This window comes from Littorina saxatilis, linkage group LG4 (assembly GCF_037325665.1).
Source record: "Littorina saxatilis isolate snail1 linkage group LG4, US_GU_Lsax_2.0, whole genome shotgun sequence".
Classification (NCBI taxonomy): Eukaryota; Metazoa; Mollusca; class Gastropoda; order Littorinimorpha; family Littorinidae; genus Littorina; species Littorina saxatilis.
The window spans coordinates 4550407-4570406 of NC_090248.1; the positions used below are offsets into that span (position 1 = coordinate 4550407).

Consider the following 20000-nt stretch of genomic DNA (forward strand, 5'->3'; position numbering starts at 1 on the left):
TCCTTGTTTGCTCTACAGGATTCCCTTGTTGAATCCATGATTGCTAATGCTTGTGTAGATTGTCTCGTAAGTTTGTTTCCCTGACGGTTTTGATAGTTGTTGCCACCCTGGGGGAAAACATGAGGTCTGTGTAGTTTTAGAAGACAAGGTCCCATTTTCTAAAGTGGCTGGACAACATGTTAAGGTGTTAGACTCACTTCACGGGGACCAAGGACTCACCACGGCCATGCAGCAGTTGAACATAGAACTCGGCTTTTCTCAGATAAATAAATCTTCATCAAATGTTAAGGTCACTGCTTCTGTGAAACTCCCAATTTCCCATCTTTGAAAAATGATCCAAAATTAAGGATGCATTATATAGGCGTGTATATTAGTTGTGTGCATTTCTTATTATTTTTAACAATTTCCTGATGCCCTATGTTTTATTACAGTCACTACTATCTGTAACCAAACATAGAGTTTCTCCTGTTCTGTATTTGACTGGAACTTGTCTTGAAGGGTTTGGAGGTTCAAAGGGTAATGTATACATCCTGGCACCCATCATGCAGTATGGCACAGTGAAAACACACAGTTGCACTTTCAATTACTATACAAATCAACATTGCATGCTTGAACAAACATGCACTTCTAAAACAAAAGGAAACAAACAATTATGAATTTAATAGATAAATACATAAAACGAGATCGATAATCCTACTTTAAGTATTTGCTCCTTATTCAAACAACCCAAGAAATGGACCAATTTGAACCTTTTTTTTCAATGAAAACAACTTCAACTCCTTGGGACTTTACCAACAATGTCGGGGCAAAGACAATCCAAAACTCCCTTGAAACATTCTACATTTTGAAAACAAAAAGCATCACTATCAAGAACACTTTGACATCATTGAAAAAAAGATATAATACCTTTCTTTCGTTCCCTTAAACCTTCACCGTACACGTGCTCCCTGGGTCGTGGATGACCCAGAGCTTCACACAAGTATCTGTATCTCTAACACTATTGGGAGTTTTTGATTGAAACTTCAAACACCATAGAACCTTCCTAGTGAACATGTTTTAAAGGATCATCTGTGTAAACAAACAATTAAACAATGACGTCATTTGAACTACACACTCCGAATGTTGTGGGTCATGGACGACCCATATGGAATTAAATAAGGCGTTTCCCTATTCGGATGGTGTGAGTCGTTCACGACCCATATGGAATTAAATAAGGCGTTTCTCTATTCGGATGGCATGAGTCGTTCACGACCCATATGGAATTAAATAAGGCGTTTCTCTATTCGGATGGCGTGAGTCGTTCACGACCCATATGGAATTAAATAAGGCGTTTCTCTATTCGGATGGCGTGAGTCGTTCACGACCCATATGGAATTAGATAAGGCGTTTCCCTATTCGGATGGCGTGAGTCGTTCACGACCCATATGGAATTAAATAAGGCGTTTCCCTATTCGGATGGCGTGAGTCGTTTACGACCCATATGGAATTAAATAAGGCGTTTCCCTATTCGGATGGCGTGAGTCGTTCACGACCCATATGGAATTAAATAAGGCGTTTCCCTATTCGGATGGCGTGAGTCGTTCACGACCCATATGGAATTAAATAAGGCGTTTCCCTATTCGGATGGCGTGAGTCGTTTATGACCCATATGGAATTAAATAAGGCGTTTCCCTATTCGGATGGCGTGAGTCGTTCACGATCCATATGGAATTAAATAAGGCGTTTCCCTATTCGGATGGCGTGAGTCGTTCACGACCCATATGGAATTAAATAAGACGTTTCCCTATTCGGATGGCGTGAGTCGTTCACGACCCATATGGAATTAAATAAGGCGTTTCCCTATTCGGATGACGTGAGTCGTTCACGACCCATATGGAATTAAATAAGGCGTTTCCCTATTCGGATGGCGTGAGTCGTTTACGACCCATACTCTGCAAAGAGGCGGTATAAAGTGTGTATCCCTATTCTGATGGCGTGGGTCGTGTACGACCCATACTTTGTACGTTGGATCCTTCTTTAGAAAGCATGAGTCGTACACAACCCACATCATTCGGACTGTGTAGTCCAAAGCGTGATCCGGTGAAAGTAAACCAGTAGAATATGTATCCAAACCTTTCTTCATTCAGCCTAAATCAACTCACTTCAATTTCTGTCAACTGTTCTACATTTGATACAAATGCCTAACAACGTGATCATCAAACTGGGTAAACCATTAATCAAATCAATCCCACACATGTATGCCAGCTTTAATGACTTATTGCCGGGTAAGAAAATATTGCTCTAAAATGCACAGCAATCCCTATTATTGCAAAACATAATATCACTCAATCTGACATACAAGCGATCGGCCTTGGGCCTTGGTCGATAACGATGAAACAATAGAAGACATAGTCCACTCAGATGAACAAAAAAGCTTGTCTGCCAACAAGCAACCACACATCGTATATTGTCGGCACATTTTAAACTATGGCTTTTTGCATCATTCAAAAATAACTCAAAATCTTGTGGGGACAGATTTTCATAATGAAGGACCAACATTCTCTATGAGATAAAGGCAACAATTCACTATCATCCAAAACACACAACCTTTATAACTACCTCTAATGACTTGAAAATATCAGACTCTAAAATCATGCAATATTAATTTGTTTGTTTCTGTTCACAAAAGTGCTCTGACCATCAAACACTTAAGAACATGGTTGCAAGATTTGAAACTTCTTATACTTTGTACATAGGCCTTACTTATCAATCCAGCTGTCCATTTTCAGTGGAAGTCACTATTTGTGGATTGCTCGTTTTAAGAAAGTTCAATGTTGACCAATAAGGCTTCATCAGAAGCACGAGGCGACAGCTGCATGTAGAGAGCTCTGTCAGCGTAGTTGTCCTCTTGCACGTGCATCTCTTCTGCGTCATCCTTGTCGATTATCCCGTAGACTGTTGTATCCGCGTCTGAGATGGGGGAAGCTGAAGAAGGGCGGTCTCGGTCCTGAGTGCTTTCAGGTTCTGAAAATATGGGATAGCTTACGTGGTCACTGTACACGTTCTAAACCTTTACAGTAACTGGTCAACAAGTAACTTATTCATATGGTACCATTCTTAGTATACACTTTCTGCTTACAATGTTCGATGATTACGACTCATTAGTTCGAGCCTTCCAAAAAAGTGTTACCCTCTTTGCATGCTGGTTAGTAAAACACGTTGAATGTGTAACTCCATTTAGCCTATGCGTTTTATAAACTCTTTCTCGAACAGACATTTTCTAAATAAGTTCAGAAAAGGCTTTCAATGTAACAAACATGCATTTGCATACAGAAACAAACTGTGTAATTGAAATGAGTATTCCTAGATACACATCCGCAACCAGGGTTTTGATATCAGATTTCAGGTATAGAGACACTAGGGGGTATACAGAAGCAATCAAGCATTTACTTTGTTTAAGGACATGTCAACAAAAGGCAAAATGACACTTTATTTAATTGGAACAAGAATTGCGAAAAAAGCTGGTCTCCAAAAGACAGTAACAACAATAACTCACCCACTGGAGGGGCCACGCGTTGGTCATTCTCTTCAGTTTCTTCCCTTGATCGACGACACCAACTGAAACCAGAATAATATAATGTTGCGAGATAATTTAAAAAGCAACAAAACGTAGCTTTGAATTGATCATCAATCTGACATCGTTATAAACAAATTGATTTTTTCCAGTGCAAACATTGATCTGCCATGAGCAGTTATTAACTCTTTTAAGCAAAACGTATCTACATCCGAGAAAACAAACTGCCTCGTAGTAGAGAGAGAGAGAGAGAGAGAGAGAGAGAGAGAGAGAGAGAGAGAGAGAGAGAGAGAGAGAGAGAGAGAGAGAGAAAGAAAAGAGAGAGAGAGAGAGAGAGTCAATTCATGTGCCTCTATATCTTTCTGGTAGGTGTGTGTGTGTGTGTGTGTGTGTGTGTGTCTGTTTGTGTGTGTGTGTGTGTGTGTGTGTGTGTGTGTGTGTGTGTGTGTGTGTGTGTTTTCTCACCACACAATCGCAACGAGCCCTATGCATATCAGCAAAGCAGCAGCGAGGGAACCCACCACAGGCACAACCCAGTTCTCCTGTTTCACTGTTCCAAATGACGCATATACTATAATACAAGTTGCTTGTAAACACATTGTTATTGTTGTTTTATTTTCACTTTTTTGCACACAGTTATATAATGTTGTTTTGTAAGATACACGAACAGATCACGATATTCTTTACAGTGTATTTCTAAGCCAGCTTACCTTGCACTTGCAAGCAGAGTGGTTCTGCAAACCCTGACACGCACCCCGCCAGACAGTGACCATCCTGATGATGACACGTGGTGTTGACCTGACAATATCCACACGCTCTGCTGCAACCTTCTCCGTAAAACCCAGGTTGGCATTCTGAAAGAGCAATCTCTGTAGGTTATAAACATTCCAGCAGGACAATATAAGTTGCACCTCCGCCCATGCATGGTATCGCGTGGTATCTTGTCGAGACTGGGGAGCGTATTCAATACTGTCCGACAACTTGGCCTGCTCCGCATTAGCGCGATTAGGTCTATGAGTCTAACCTCGTATATTTCTGAACAGAGTTTGAACGACAGACATGTGACGAGCACGCTGTCATCAAAATACGTCATGATGAAAATACACACAAAACGAAAGAGACTTTGACGTCATTTGTTTGTGTTCCGTCAACTCCGTCGTGTAAATGGCGATGAATCTGGTAAGCCTGCATGGTCACGGCGTGAGTATCGAACACTTCTTTTTTTCTCTGTTGGCGTTGCAGCTGTGAAACAGTCTGCAACAAGTTTTGGATTTGATGATGTATTTCAATCAGTGTCATTTCCCAGTTCTGTGTTCTGGGGTCGTTTTGACTGACTTGACAAGTTGAGAAAACCAATGACATTTCATTTTTGCGAAGCAACTGAATATGAAAAGAAAAGAAAGCGTGCAGAAGGATGTTTGGGTCCTGCAAGATTTTATGATCAACGATTTCTCCCTTGGAAGAAAATGAAGATGTCTGCTTTTTGTCTGCTTTGAAGGTAGGGAGATTTTACAGCGCACACGGTCAATTGCAAGTCGAATTAGACAAGAATGTTGTTATTCTTATTTCTTCGAAGTACCATAGATCAGTTCCTGGCCATATTTTTGAGCTGTGCATTGTTATATTATGGGAAAAACACGTTTGAACGCAAATTCGCAAAGCAAGTTTGATCATTTGCTCCGGAACTGCAACGTAGATTTGCCAAAACAAAACATTCTGGCTCAATATGCGGAAACATGCTGGTAGTGTCATATGTTTTAAATGGGTTTGGAAGAACTGCTCATAGTTTACATAGCACTCCGGCCCTGTTCTTTTTTTAGTCACACCCAAAACCGTTATTTGTCTTGGGCGACGCAGCTGTTCTAAATCCACAAACGTCTCCATATCCAGGCAAGTAAAGTTTGCGTGCGATGACTCACCTTCACAGTTGCCGTCATCACGCTGACAGGTAGGACCAGCACAGTGGGCAGAACAGTTATGATGGCACAACTCAGGACCCCAAAATCCTTTCTTGCAGCCTGAGAAGACAAAAGAACATTGTGAGAGCCTTACACCTTTCGAGAATCTTCGGAATACAAAGCATTATTATTTTGTTACTGCTATTCGGGACTGTGGCACCATGTGAAGGTTTTGCAGAGTACACGGCCAGATAGGCAGATATCAAACCCTAAAACATGTCAACGTTATAAATGCAAACAGAAACGAGGGGACAAAGCTGAAGTTGATAACTACTGGTGGGCATTACAATACACAATACAGCATAGGGTACCTTATTGTATCGAATAAACACATCTAGTCCTAGCTAGGTAGACATTGTACCTTTAACGATATATACACCTGGTCCCATGAGGCTTAGCTCATTAAATTATTGGCTGCTTTCATCCTCTAAAATATGAGTTGCCATTGTGCCTCATTATACCCACTATAGGCTTGTTCATGCTTGTGTGTATTTTTGTTTTCCAGGCACTTTGTGCTTAGGGGTTTCGTTCTTGCTCGTGTGCACACAAGGGTGTTAAGACGCCGAGGTTAGTTTGTGCAAGCATTTACTGGGGAAATACAATTCCTCGCAGAACATGTGGGTCAAATCTGTTGCGGTTCTGAACCAGACCTGCTATCATCCTGTCAATATGATGACAGTAAACCAGTGTAAAACTCTACAGCACATAAGGTTAACAGAGTTATGTCGCTTTGGTAGCAAATGCAAACGCTAACAGCGAATACATACTGGAACAACAACAACAACATCAACAACAATAACAACAACAACAACAACAACAACAACAACAACAACAACAAGCAAACACCAGTTAGCCATTGCTAACTCTGAGACGAGGCTTTTACTTACGTGTGCAGAAACCACTTGTCATGTTGCACCCTTCATCGCAGTTCTTGTCACACGGAGACGAACAATCCAGTCCATAAAATCCCTCTTTGCAAACTGAAAAGATGTGCACGGATTGGACATCTTTATTTCAACAGCTTACAAATAGAATCAAAACGCATAGCTCAGCAGCCGAATTAAAGCTGTATGCATATTCATCAGGACAGCAGAACAGAGCCACAACAGTGGCTGAGTTGGGTTGCAGTTTTGCATGTTTTGGCAAGTAACAAGAACAATATACTTGTATAATTGCATACATAGAGGTTACAACACGAGTGTTTTTTTTATATGGCTTGTATTTCAGTCAAGACCCAGCGGATGAATAGTATCGAGTCCCTTTGATATTCCCGCTGGGTCTTGACTGAAATACAAGCCGTATAAAAAAATCACGAGTGTTGTAACCTGTATATCCCATGAAGATCTAAAAGAGAAAGTGTGACGGAAACATTAAGCTGTAGTTGTCTGTTCAGATGAGGCACCTCTGCACATACCTTATTCTAAAGGCACGTCTGTTGATCTATGTCAAGTCGGTGCATAATGGTGGCTTGGTTGTCCCCGTCAGTTGAAAGCCTCTTACACGGATTTGACTGAATACCTAGTGGTTACACACGCATCTCCTGAGATCGTGGACACCGTCATCGTCTATAGGGCCTACTGCACCACAGAAGAGCTAGAAATACTCGCAAAATGCATTAAATAGCTTGTCCAGAGAACACTCGTAGTCGATGATGTACCGATAAGGGCGTGTGTACCGGTGTAACACGAAATTTTTACTCCACGAAACATTTACTCCGGGGTAAATATTTCGTACGAAATTCTTACTCCGAGTACACTTTTCGTACGAGAAAAGAACTCCCCAAGGCACGAAAAAATTACTCCCTCCACAAAATTTTTACTCCCCATTTTTTTTACTTCCAGTAAAATTCTCGTACGCAAAAATGGGATTCGGGCGAAGGGATAATGCCAATAAGTGATCTCGCGCACACGAATGTCGCGCTACCCTCCTTCCACCCCTTCCACCACCAAGACTAACAGGGGACAAGGGAGTAAATATTTCGTACACCTGGCATGGGAAGTTAAATTGCTTGCGTTGGGGTGAAGTAATTTATTCGTTATTTATTCGTCAGGGGAGTAACATTTTTGTACACAATGTTTACTCGGAACTCGCCTGTCTTGGGGAGTAATTTTCTCGTGTAATGGGGGAGTGCTTTTTTCGTAAAGGGAGTAACTTTTTCGTACGAAATGTTTACTCCGGAGTAAACAATCTCGTGGGAGTAATTTTCTCGTGTTACACCGGGCACGCTGTAACTTCACATGAGTATAGTCTGAACATAGCAGTGCTGGTCGGACGGACTGGGTTTTTAACGATTGCTAGTTTGACTTTTGTCTTAGTTGAGAGCACGAGCACACACACTCAAACACATACGGCTTGTCATGTTGATCACAAGAGAGAAATAGAACAGCGAATAGAAGGAAACATAACAGATTACGTCCCCTTAATATGACGCGATGGACGACAGACGTCATGAAATCTATGACGCTACGATGATAGACTCGGCAAAACGAGACTAAAACTCAGCTATAAGTAGAGGTTACATGCCGAGTCTCAGTGATTATTAAAAATAATGGTCGAAGTTGGCGGATCATGAAAAATGCGAGCTTCAGCGAGCTTTTTCATGACCGCGAACTGAGACCATTATTTTTAATAATCACTGAGACGAGGTGTGTAACCTCTTTATTCCTCCTTTCTTCAGTTATTCAAAGAAAACAGGAGTTTTTGTGCGAAAGTTTGATCGAATCCGAATCACTCAACCAGTCAACCTGCGCAGGCGATCGATTAATGCGCGGTTGTATAGTTCCGTGCAAATCATTCCATTCTGTTAACACTTCTTGTCAGTTTCCCTGTTTTAGACTAAAATCAAGTACACAGATATGCTGTTATTCTGCTGTGGCGGTAAAGGCAGATATTGTGTGTTCTGTTTATGTTTTAGTATCGTGTTAGGATAATGTTCTTTCGTCAAATGGGACTAGCAGACGAACTTTTGCACCCGTGTTCGAACGTTAATTACTGTATGAAGTTCAGTTTTCTGGGGAAAATAGTGTATGAAACCGCTTTATGTTGTTTAAATTGATGAGATGTGTGCATTTTGTTGCGTGTGATCTTTTTATAAAATGAAATATTGTTGAAAACTGACCGTCGGATTGCAGTCAGTGTTGTCGAAGAAACTGCGTTAAAAGAAGGGGAACTACTCTTGTCGGCAAGAGTATGAGTTACTTGCCTTGGGAATTTGCTTGTGATGAACGGTGTGTGCACGGCAGATCTAGATTCAGAAAACAACCTAACTCATGGATTTTATATGGAGATTCATGTGTTCAGGCCTGTAGTTGTTAATTTAAATGCGGTATGTTTGTATTGTTTGCTCCAGAGATGTATATTTCGTACGTATAGAGCGTTCGGAACTTTTCAGTCGCAAAAGTAGTACCAAAACAGAACAGCTTCTCAACCCATTGCGCTATCGAGGATTCAGGCTGTTGCTGGCTCGTTATTTGTTTGGTTGCTGGGTCATTATCGAAAAATAACTAGCTCTACAAGTTTACAGAGGTAAAGAAGCAGAGGGGGGAATAAGTATAAGTTACAGCTCCGTCCATCCATGGTATCGCCTGATATTTTGTCGAGACTGGGTCAATGAATATGATGACGTCACTCGAGGCTCTGCCGAGAGTGACATCATTATATTCTTTCACCCCCGTCGAGACAAAATATCACGCGATACCATGGATGGACGGAGCTGTAACGTATATATGGCATGACCAAAGTAAAGAGAATTTTTCATCGGATGTGGCAACAAATCATTGGAAATTCACCATGGGCAATCAACCCAAGCCTAGAAGTTGTAGAACTATATTTTGTTTCAGTCTTGGCAAGGCCAGTTTTGTCCAGTTCCGGAAATGACACCATGAATTCATTCACCCTGCCGAGACGAACAAAAACATAGATGAAAACGTATAAGCTTATATCCCGTGACGCATCAAAGCTAAATTTTGTTTTGAAATGTCTTCACAACGTACAGATAACTTATAACGACATAATCGCCTTCACAAGACAGGAAAAACGCACACTTTGATTTTCGTCTGCTTGTTGGTTGACGGAGAGAATAAAGCTTCAATCGTACCTTCATCAACAGGAATAAATGCTCAATCCGCTGTCGGTTCGCAACTGAAGCTTGGTTTTTTTCTTTAACGTTTTGGTTGACATTGAAACGGCAATCCAAAAGAGTGTTTCAGCTGTTTCAAGACACAGGCTTAGCTCTTTCTTTTGAGTTGCTTTTCAGTCTAAAATGACACCGGAAGCGAACAAATTGTCGCGTATACTGTCGTCACAAAAAGACGTCATGACAAAGTCGCACGCAAAGCGAAAGAGACTTTGACGTCATTTACTTTTGTTCGGAATTTTCCGTCTGTTCCCAGCTTGTCAGTGAAGACCTGAGTAAACTTACCCAAAACGTCTTTGTTGTTCTCTATTCACATTGCAGCTGTGAAATAATCAGTCTTGTGTATCGGTCGTGTAGGTACAGAGTTTGTTTCTGCAATCATTGTGTTCGTGTTGATGACGGCTTCATAAGACAAATCAGCGAATCTATCGTGAGGAAGACGTTTATGTACAAATCACCGAACCCAACCCATTTTTTGGTCATTTTTTGTGTGCATTTTTCTGAAGAATAAACTGCATGTGGTTAATTTCATCCGTTTAATGCTTGTCGAAACGAGCCATAAGGCTTTAGAATAAAAGATTTCACGCATTGCTTGGCCACCTGATCACAGATGAGGTCGCAGTTTGTAGGTTCTTCTTCTTCTTCTTCTTCGGCGTTCCAGGATTTTTGGCCTCAGGTCAGACTTCAAGTTTTGTAGCTTGAATAAAGCTAGTGGTCAGGATCAGGGAGTCTTTGGTGCCCCAGAGTTGCTCCCGCAGTGTGGCACCTTGTGGCCAGTGATCTGTTCTGGCTTCCTGGTGGAGCGGGCAGGTCTGCAGGATGTGCTCCGGGGTCTGTGGGCCTGTTTCGCACGGGCAGTTCGGTGTGTGCGACAGACCAAGGCGGTGCATGTGGGCACGCAGTCGACAGTGTCCAGTCCGTAGGCGGAAGAGGATGGTCTGCTGATGGCGCTGTAAGTTGGGCATCTGATCATGAGATGGCAGGCTGTGTTGGGCATTCCAGGTGGTTTGGTAGTGTCTTTTCACCAGGGTTTTGGCTTCACTGTAAGAGACTGTTGGTCTTGTCTGCTCCAGATGGCTGCCAGTCTTGGCCAGTCTGTCCGCTTCCTCGTTCCCTGAGAGGCCACAGTGAGCAGGGATCCACTGGACAGCGACGTTTGTGCTCTGGGAGAGAGTACAAAGAAGACGCTGGGTGTCTCGTTCCAGCTGCTCTTTGGGCGACTGCAGGCTTTGGACGGCGGATCTGCAGTCGGTCAGGAAGACGGCGTGAGAGGGTGGGTGTTCGCTGACCAGGCTAACTGCTTCTCTGAGAGCGGTGAGTTCTGCCCGGTAGTTGGATGACAGCTCTCCGGCAGGCAGGGATCTTGAAAGGGTGTGTCCGTCTGGGTAGCGTACAAGGATCCCGCTTCCTCCGTTTTTGATGGCACCATCTGAGGACCCGTCAGTGTAGATGTGAGTCCATACTGAGGCGTTGTAGTCCTGGTGCATCATCTCCAGCGTGAGGTTCTTGAGGACTGCGTCCTGCTGCTCTCTCTTGCTGGTCACTCCTGGTATGTCAGTAACAAAGAGCACCTTGCTGAGCTGGCTGTTCCACTCTTCAGCGTCTTGGAGGGGCTCTTGTTCTTCAGGGGTGCGTGGTAGGAAGCTGGTTTGGGTTCTCTCTAGCTGCTTGGCCAGATGGTTGAAACTGCTTCTTTTCAGCCTGTTCTTCGTCATCTGTTGGGTGTGCTGGTGTGCTGGGTGAGAGGGGAGTCGTTGCAGCTTCTCGTACTGCACGATGACCTTCTCTTCTCGTCGGTGGTCCAGGGAAGGGAGTCTGGTGGTGGCTTCAAGGGCGTGTATGGGCGTAGTTTTCAGTCCCCCTGTGATGATGCGCATGCTTGCGTTCTGCACTTTGTTGAGCCGGCTGGTGTTGCTCTTCGCAGCTGTGGCCCAGGCTGCAGCTCCATACTCCATCACAGGGCGGACGTGTCCCGTATACACCTGTCTGAGGATGTTGCTGCTGGCTCCCCACTTTGTGCCAGCCAGTTTCTTCATGATGGAGAGTCTTCTCGTAGCCCTCTTCTCCGCCTCTTTGATGTGTGGGTTCCAGGTGAGCTTCTTGTCTAGCTTGATACCTAGGTAGGTAGGGGTGTCTTCCTGTGGTATTGCCTGGTTGTTGATGGTCAGTTGGAGGGTCTCTTTGGAATTGGAGAGGGAGAAGCAGGTGGTTACGGTCTTGAGGCTGTTCACGGTGACACACCAGTCTGTCGCCCACTTAGAGGTGATGTTGAGGGCCTCCTGCATCCGGACTTTGGCGGTTGCGGTGGACTCGGCAGCGCTCCACATCGCAAGGTCATCGGCGTGTAGGGCTTTGGAGATGTGTCTGGACAGGCTGTTGGTGATGTCGTTGATGAAGACGACGAAGAGGGTGGGGGATATTACTCCTCCCTGGGGGACTCCTTCCCTGATCTTCACAGCGTAGCTCAGGTTGCCGTCAAGCTTGACTCTCGCGGTTCTGTGGCACAGGAAGCTCTTGATCCAGTTGAACATTCGTCCAGCGATTCCTGCCGTCAATAGCTTCAGGAGGAGGCCTTCCTTCCACACCTTGTCGAAGGCCTTGGAGAGGTCAATGAAGGTAGCAATGACTTTCTTCTTCTCCTGGAAGGCATTCTCTATTGATTGGGTGAGGTAGATCAGCTGGTCTTCAGTACTCCTGTTCTTCCTGAAGGCAGACTGTTCATTGGTGATCAGGTTGTTGGTTTCCAGGTGCCACATCAGCCTCTTGTTGATCATGCGCTCGAGGGTCTTGCCGAGGCAGCTGAGTAGACTGATTGGTCTGTAGCTTGTCTTTTGCTTGCGGTTCTTGTCCTTCTTCAGGATGGGTATGATGATGGCCTCTTTCCATGCTGAGGGGAAGACGCCGGATCTCCACGACTGGTTCAAGAGCTCAAGGAGCTTAGTTCTGGCAGCAGGCCCGAGATGCTTGATCATCTCGTTGCAGACTCCATCCTTTCCGGGCGCTTTCTTGCACTTGAGTCTTTTGATCGCATCGACGAGCTCTGCCATGGTAAGATCTGAGGTCATTGGTGGGGCTGCGTTTCTCTGCTGTCGGAGTCTGGTTTCAAGTTGTTCTGCAACTTCCTTCTTTCTTTGGGGTGGGACTTTGATGGTGCTCTCGGTCTCAAAGACGTCGGCAAGGAGATTTGCTGCTCTTTTTCCAGTGTGGAAGGTTCCGCTGTCTTCTAGTACTGTAGGTCCCCGCGTGGCCATGCTGTCTTCGTTTAGAATTTTGGTGAGACGCCAGAGTTTCCCTGTGTCTGAATCGAGGCCAATGGTGGAGGTGATTTCCTGCCAGCTTTGTTGCAGTTCTTGTGTCTTGGTCTTGTTGAAATCCTCCTTCAGTTGGTTGTGCATGGTCGTTGTTTCAGCGGATGGGGACTGCTCCATGCTTTCTCTGGCTTCTGAAAGTCGCTGGTGCAGGCAGGCCAGCCTTTGACTCCAGTAAGGTTTGTAGTCCTTCCTGAAGCCACGGGGGATGGACTTCCTGGCAGCCGCTAGGATGGTCTGTGTCAGCTCTTTTACGTTGTGGTTGATGTCCTCCGTGAAGGTGGTGTTGCGAAGGCTTTCTGCGTGGAGCTGGTACTTGGTCCATTTGGCTTTCTTGAAGTTCCAGCTGGCTTTCTTTCTGTGGTACTCCAGGATGGTCTGCATGTCAGCAATGGAGAGGGTGATGGGTAAGTGGTCACTTCCTCCCAGTTGGTCGTTGACAGTTCTGGTGGTCCTTTTTTCTACCTCTTCTGTGGCTATGGCAAGGTCAGGGGTTGAGCTTTTCTTCCAAGCTCTGGAGTAGTAGGATGGCTTGTCATCTGGCTGGTTGATAAGGATGAGCTGGTTGTCGGTCATCCAGTCCTGTATGTCTTCTCCTCTTGCGTCAGTACTGTCGTAGCCCCATGCTGGGGAGTGGCCGTTGAAGTCGCCAACGATGAGATGTTTCTCGTTTGGGAGCTGGATGGTGTGGAGGTCCAGCTTGGTGGTAGGTGGGCTATAGACGTTGGTGATGGAGAGTTCTTCTCCCTGCAGGAAGGTCTTGATGGTGATGTACTCAAGGTCGCCGTCTGCCGTCTGTGCCGTCATAGCTGCCGGGATGTTGTGTCGGACTAGGGTGAGGACTCCACCCTTGTGTCCGGTTGGCCGGTCCCGTCGGAAGGTGTCATAACCTCTGACGAAGAATCTGCGGTCTTCTTTCAGGTGGGTCTCCTGGATGCAGATAACATCGATGTTGTTGTCTCTCAGAAAAGCCTGTAGCTCTGGTTTCTTTCTCTGGACGCCTTCTGCATTCCACTGCACAACCCTGATGGCTGTCGCTGGATGTTGAGTTCGACCAGTCGCTCTACTCTGTCTTCCCCTGGTTTCCGAGTCAACAGAGCCGCCAGTCGCTGAGGTGGACCCCCTTGAGGCTGAGGGTCCGGCACCGTTCCCGCCTGGCAAAGGTCCACGGGAACGACACCATATCGAAATATCTGTCTGAGTCTGAGGCATAATCCATAGTGGTGGCGTGCGAGCTCGTCTCCCAAGAACTTAGTTTAGGTTCCCACACTGTGTCCGGAAACACAGTCAGCATCGCTCCGACTTCGTTGGGGGTTGGTTTGAATTCGGAGTGTCCTTCTCCTAGACTGGTTGCCTGCCATGGCTGATGAGTCCGGTCTGCCCATGGTTTGAATTCAGAGTGTCCCTCTCCTAGACCGGTTGCCTGCCATGGCTGATGAGTCCGGTCTGCCCATGGTTTTATTTACATGAGTATCCTTCTCATGCCCCTTATGACTCGAGGAGAGTTTGCTGATATTTGTCTGACCTCTCTCCGTTGACCTGTCCAGCATGCGAGACGCTACCAGAAGTTTTGACACTCCCGCTGGCATAGCTCTCGGGGTCATAGAAGTACTCAAGCTCCCACACCTCGTCAAGGAATCAGCCGTGTGTGGAGGTTTGTAGGTTGAATCTATGAATCGGCCAGAGATAGATCTGCATTTCTGGTACGACCTTCCAGATTATCAACAGCGGGTTCATGGTCGGAATCAAGAGGTCAAATGTACGTGGCTCCCAATCATTTCATAAAAGATTTCCATTTTCTTGTTTCTGCGGCTGCGCAAGTTATTTTGCCTAGGTCATGGCCGAACGTTAGGCCTACGGAGAAATATCGCTGGATATTTTCTCCCTAGATTTAACAGAGACAAAGAAGGGAAGTCATGCTGTATCTGTGGCTATAACACTGAACGACTCTCGCGCAAGTTCTCAAAAGCGTGGTTACCCCTTGCCCATTCGGTCTAAAGGTACCTTTTCATTTTGGAATGTCAAGGACGACAGAAAGTAGAGCCAGCTATGATGTATTTCGTGCACCCTTATTTGTCCTCTATTTTATGTGTTATAAGAGTGCAATAGTTACATCATAGATGTAACAAGAGAACAATGGAAATACAATAAATATACCTAGAGTACATTTACAGAGACAAAGAAGGGAGGTCATGGGATATATAGAGAATACTACATGGCTTGCTGTGTCGTACCAGATACACGAGTTGTTTTTTTTAAATATTGAACTGCGAGCGAAAGCGAGCTGTTCACTATTTGAAAAAGCAACGAGTGTAAATCTGGTACGACACAGCAAGCCATATAGTATTCTGTTTATCCTACATACTATACTTACGTGTATTTTACTGAAAATGTCCTGCATTCGAGGCAGCTAAATTGAAGACGCTTGTTTTGGAACCTCGATCTCTTCTAAAGCCTCGTGCAATCTATGACGTCAAAGCAAAGAAACGTCACTCTGAAAGTGTGGCGTGACGTGTTAGTTCTAAAGATTCATCGAGGGTAATTAGCGAGCGCAATTTATGTTTCTATAATGACGTTTGTCTCGGTGACTTTGGCATCATAAGCAGTGGAAAAACAGGTCCCTGCCAGACTTGCTTGACATGACCTCATTTACATGATATACACACGTGTGATTTGAACGATTATTATCTCACGGGTGTCTCTCTCACGTATGTAGGATAAAACGTTATATGCCATGGCCTCCCTCATGTGTCTCTGAAAATCTACTATACGTTTATATTTGTTTTGTATTTTAAGAAAACAATTAATATAACATAGATGAAATACATATTATACGATATAAATGCTTTCAGTCGACCTTGATATTCCACAGTGCCCATACATGTGCCATTGACTGAATGTGCATGGTAATACCACGATGTTTAGAACTTGTGCGAACGTCACTCAGTGGTTTCTATGCAAGTCCTGGCTTGCTAAAAGTGTCATGACTGTGATGCATCACTGTGTAAAATAATTATGACTTCTGTTGATCGCGGTGTCCTTGTCTGGGAACCTACACGTGTACTTTACTTTGTTTCCTATTTACATAATCATTTTCTTGTCTCCTTTGATCAACATGACGAACTGTGTGTATGGGTGTGCTCCTGCTTGTTGGTGCTGGCTCTATGAACTGAAACAGAACAGCAATTAGCAAAGAACAACAAGTCGCGTAAGGCGAAAATACAATATTTAGTCAAGTAGCTGCCCTTTTTCAGCAAGACCGTATACTCGTAGCATCGTCAGTCCACCGCTCATGGCAAAGGCAGTGAAATTGACAAGAAGAGCGGGGTAGTAGTTGCGCTAAGAAGGATAGCACGCTTTTCTGTACCTCTCTTTGTTTTAACTTTCTGAGCGTGTTTTTAATCCAAACATATCATATCTATATGTTTTTGGAATCAGGAACCGACAAGGAATAAGATGAACGTGTTTTTAAATTGATTTCGAAAAAAAAATTTTGATAATAATTTTTATATATTTAATTTTCAGAGCTTGTTTTTAATCCGAATATAACATATTTATATGTTTTTGGAATCAGCAAATGATGGAGAATAAGATAAACGTAAATTTGGATCGTTTTATAAATTTTTATTTTTTTTTACAATTTTCCGATTTTTAATGACCAAAGTCATAAATTAATTTTTAAGCCACCAAGCTGAAATGCAATACCGAACCCCGGGCTTCGTCGAAAATTACTTGACCAAAATTTCAACCAATTTGGTTGAAAAATGAGGGCGTGACAGTGCCGCCTCAACTTTCACGAAAAGCCGGATATGACGTCATCAAAGACATTTATCAAAAAAATGAAAAAAACGTTCGGGGATTTCATACCCAGGAACTCTCATGTCAAATTTCATAAATATCGGTCCAGTAGTTTAGTCTGAATCGCTCTACACACACACACAGACACACACACAGACACACACACAGACACACGCACATACACCATACCCTCGTTTCGATTCCCCCTCGATGTTAAAATATTTAGTCAAAACTTGACTAAATATAAAAAACCAATCTGGCCCGCGTCCGACCGGCACTGCCAACATTTCAAGGATACATAATGTAGCCAAAGATGTCACACGCGTGCTCTTAATCATACATCATCGAATGCAAGAGTCCTGTTGACAGTCTGGTTTGTGCATGTTCCAAGTACGTCTAGCTCTTAATTATGTGGTGCAGTAAAACCTATAGACGATGAACTGAGCAGATAATAAAGTAACCACTAGGTATGCCTTCATATCAATGTAAAATACTGTTAACAGACAGTGACGCCGCCATTATGCACCAACTTGGCATAGATCAACAGGCGTGCTTAAGCCCATGGCTCAGCTCAACTGCTTGTATAAAAAAAGATAAAGTGGTACCAATTTTGGCCCAAAAAAAAACATCTTTCAGAATGTCTAAAACATGTCGGCAATGCAGTTCAAATCATTCTGATGAAAAGTTATGCAATTAATTTCATATCCGTGAACTAACATTTTCGATTCAACGCCATTTTGCTTATTTTTCAAGTAATAATTTGTAATACAGTCAATCTAAATGCAATGTGTAGGGTGACCATAATATCATTCTAAAAAACATTGAAGCAAATTAATGCACACCAAACTTTAACACAAACAGTTCTGTTTCGTGAATGTTGTGGTTAAATGACTTGAAGAGAAAAACGGTGTATTTTAGGGTAGCTCCTACCCTTAAGTACAACCTACCAAATATTTGAAATTCACACAGGTTCAAAGTTCTATTCGTCTCTGTCAGCGTAAGGCGCACCACCTGCCCGTACATGACTGAAGAACACGTCACTGAGTTGCTCCTGATGATGTTGCTCGTTGGTGACGTCACGTTCACACAAGTTTTGTTGTCCACCGTGATTATGAACGGGTACAGACGGTCGAAAACTGTTCAGCATCAAATTGATACAAATGAAAAGGACGTATTCAGCTAAAAGAAAACGTGTTCCATTTCCTTTGTCTATTTATACTATCCGTCAACAAAAGTAGGCATGCTGAACGGAGTAGGTGTCATTCTTCTCAGAGGATATTAAAGGCGTTTTAAAAGCCGTTTTAGCGATTAATGAGACCAGAAAACTCGGTACATTTCAAATACATCAACGCATTACCTTACACTGTTGGGTGATTTGCGCTGACGTATGTGGTAACAATATTGTCGGACTTTTAGATCATTTGAAACATTAGTAACGCCGTAATACGACATGCCAGAAAGAGTTTTAAGAATAATGATGCACCCTATGCAATTAAAAAACCCAGCAGACATCAAGAGAAGTGAAATCTACAAATCCCGCTTTAATTACAAACATGTTCAAGACCGGACGCTTCCAGCGCACTTGTTTAAACGCGAACACAAATTCTTGTTTAAAGAGCCAAGGTCAGCCAAGTGTGTCAGCTGTGAGCTTCCGTAGGGATAATATAGTCAGACATTAGCTCTCGCAATTTGAAAGCACTTAGTTCTTAAACAATATTATTCTCGCGTTGCAATCATCATATCCCGCATGTCTGAATAAGAATGTACATGACAAATACAGTATGTGGCGCACCTGTTTTTGTTCTTAAAGAATACAACTTGCGTTTAGTCTCCAAAGACCTATCGACAGTTTTAAAACTCTTTATGACATGTTGCATAACAGCTTCTCTAAAATCTCAAATGACCTACGATTCTGTCTGTATTTAACAACATGAATTTGCAACAACCACCGTAAGTTTGAAGGAAATGCGTTCATGAGTTTCCGAAAGATTACTCAACACGTTACGGACCTGTCGTAAACATGTACACAATCTACACAAATTGCCCAAAAGCAAGGGTTTTACAATTGGATTGAAAGCTTGATTTGTATTAATTCATAACAGGACAGTGAATCTTGCTATTGGAACATTTTTGGCAGGCAGTGTTACTGTTTCATTCCAAACAGGCGGACGAGTTAGATTTTATTTAAAAAGGGGGCGTCTTTGTGAAAGGGAACACTGATACCATATTGCAATAAAACAGCATGCCCCTAACACGAAAACGGAGCGACTTGAATTGGGCAAGGGCAGCCTGTTGGCTACAATAATTCTGCTGTTGCTGTCAGGCTAGCAGGCCAGAATTTTGTAATGTTTCACTTTAACATCATCAGACAAAGGGAATGGCTTCAAGGAATTGGAAGAGTGCAGTAACGCCAATGTTATGATCGGTCTTCAGTCACCACAACAATGAAGAATTGTCGCATCAAAATAAAGGCCATGCATCAAAGAACGGTTACTGAAAAGGAATCAGCTAGTCATCGACCATGAGCTGCCACTAACACTGTGATCGCATTGTTCTAAACTGCTTGCACGCTTTCAACTGCTGTGAAAGACGCCAAGTCCGCAAAACAACATTGACTGCCAACCATCGAGCTGACCACCGAACCTAGTGCACTCAACATGTGAGGATTTGTTTGTAGATTTTAACGCAGGAATTTTGCTTTTGTGAATTTGATTCTGGGGGTGTCTGTGTTGTAGGTCTCACTGTTTGGATACTGGGGGTGTCTGTGTTGTAGGTCTCACTGTTTGGATACTGGGGGTGTCTGTGTTGTAGGTCTCACTGTTTGGATACTGGGGGTGTCTGTGTTGCAGGTCTCACTGTTAGGATACTGGGGGTGTCTGTGTTGTAGGTCTCACTGTTTGGATACTGGGGGTGTCTGTGTTGTAGGTCTCACTGTTTGGATACTGGGGGTGTCTGTGTTGTAGGTCTCACTGTTTGGATACTGGGGGTGGCTGTGTTGTAGGTCTCACTGTTTGGATACTGAGGGTGTCTGTGTTGTAGGTCTCACTGTGTGGATACTGGGGGTGTCTGTGTTGTAGGTCTGACTGTGTGGATACTGGGGGTGTCTGTGTTGTAGGTCTCACTGTGTGGATACTGGGGGTGTCTGTGTTGTAGGTCTCACTGTTTGGATACTGGGGGTGTCTGTGTTGCAGGTCTCACTGTTTGGATACTGGGGGTGTCTGTGTTGTAGGTCTCACTGTTTGCATACT

General features: G+C 43.7%; 1 protein-coding gene across 2 annotated transcripts in view; it reads right to left on the reverse strand.

Moving 5' to 3' along the window:
• The window catches only part of LOC138963815 (scavenger receptor class F member 1-like), a 66916-nt gene that overhangs the window by 32368 nt on the left and 14548 nt on the right, over positions 1-20000 (reverse strand). The window contains exons 3-9 of one of the 2 annotated variants that reach the window (XM_070335670.1): positions 17700-17888; positions 6399-6491; positions 5473-5571; positions 4264-4407; positions 4019-4103; positions 3536-3597; positions 645-3003 (exon numbers count right to left, since the gene is read on the reverse strand). In XM_070335670.1, the coding sequence (XP_070191771.1) occupies positions 2798-3003; positions 3536-3597; positions 4019-4103; positions 4264-4407; positions 5473-5571; positions 6399-6491; positions 17700-17888 (878 nt within the window). In that variant the 3' untranslated portion in view covers positions 645-2797. Of the gene's footprint in view, positions 1-644; positions 3004-3535; positions 3598-4018; positions 4104-4263; positions 4408-5472; positions 5572-6398; positions 6492-17699; positions 17889-20000 lie in introns of those variants that run through there. The other variant, XM_070335669.1, reaches the window with a different exon arrangement.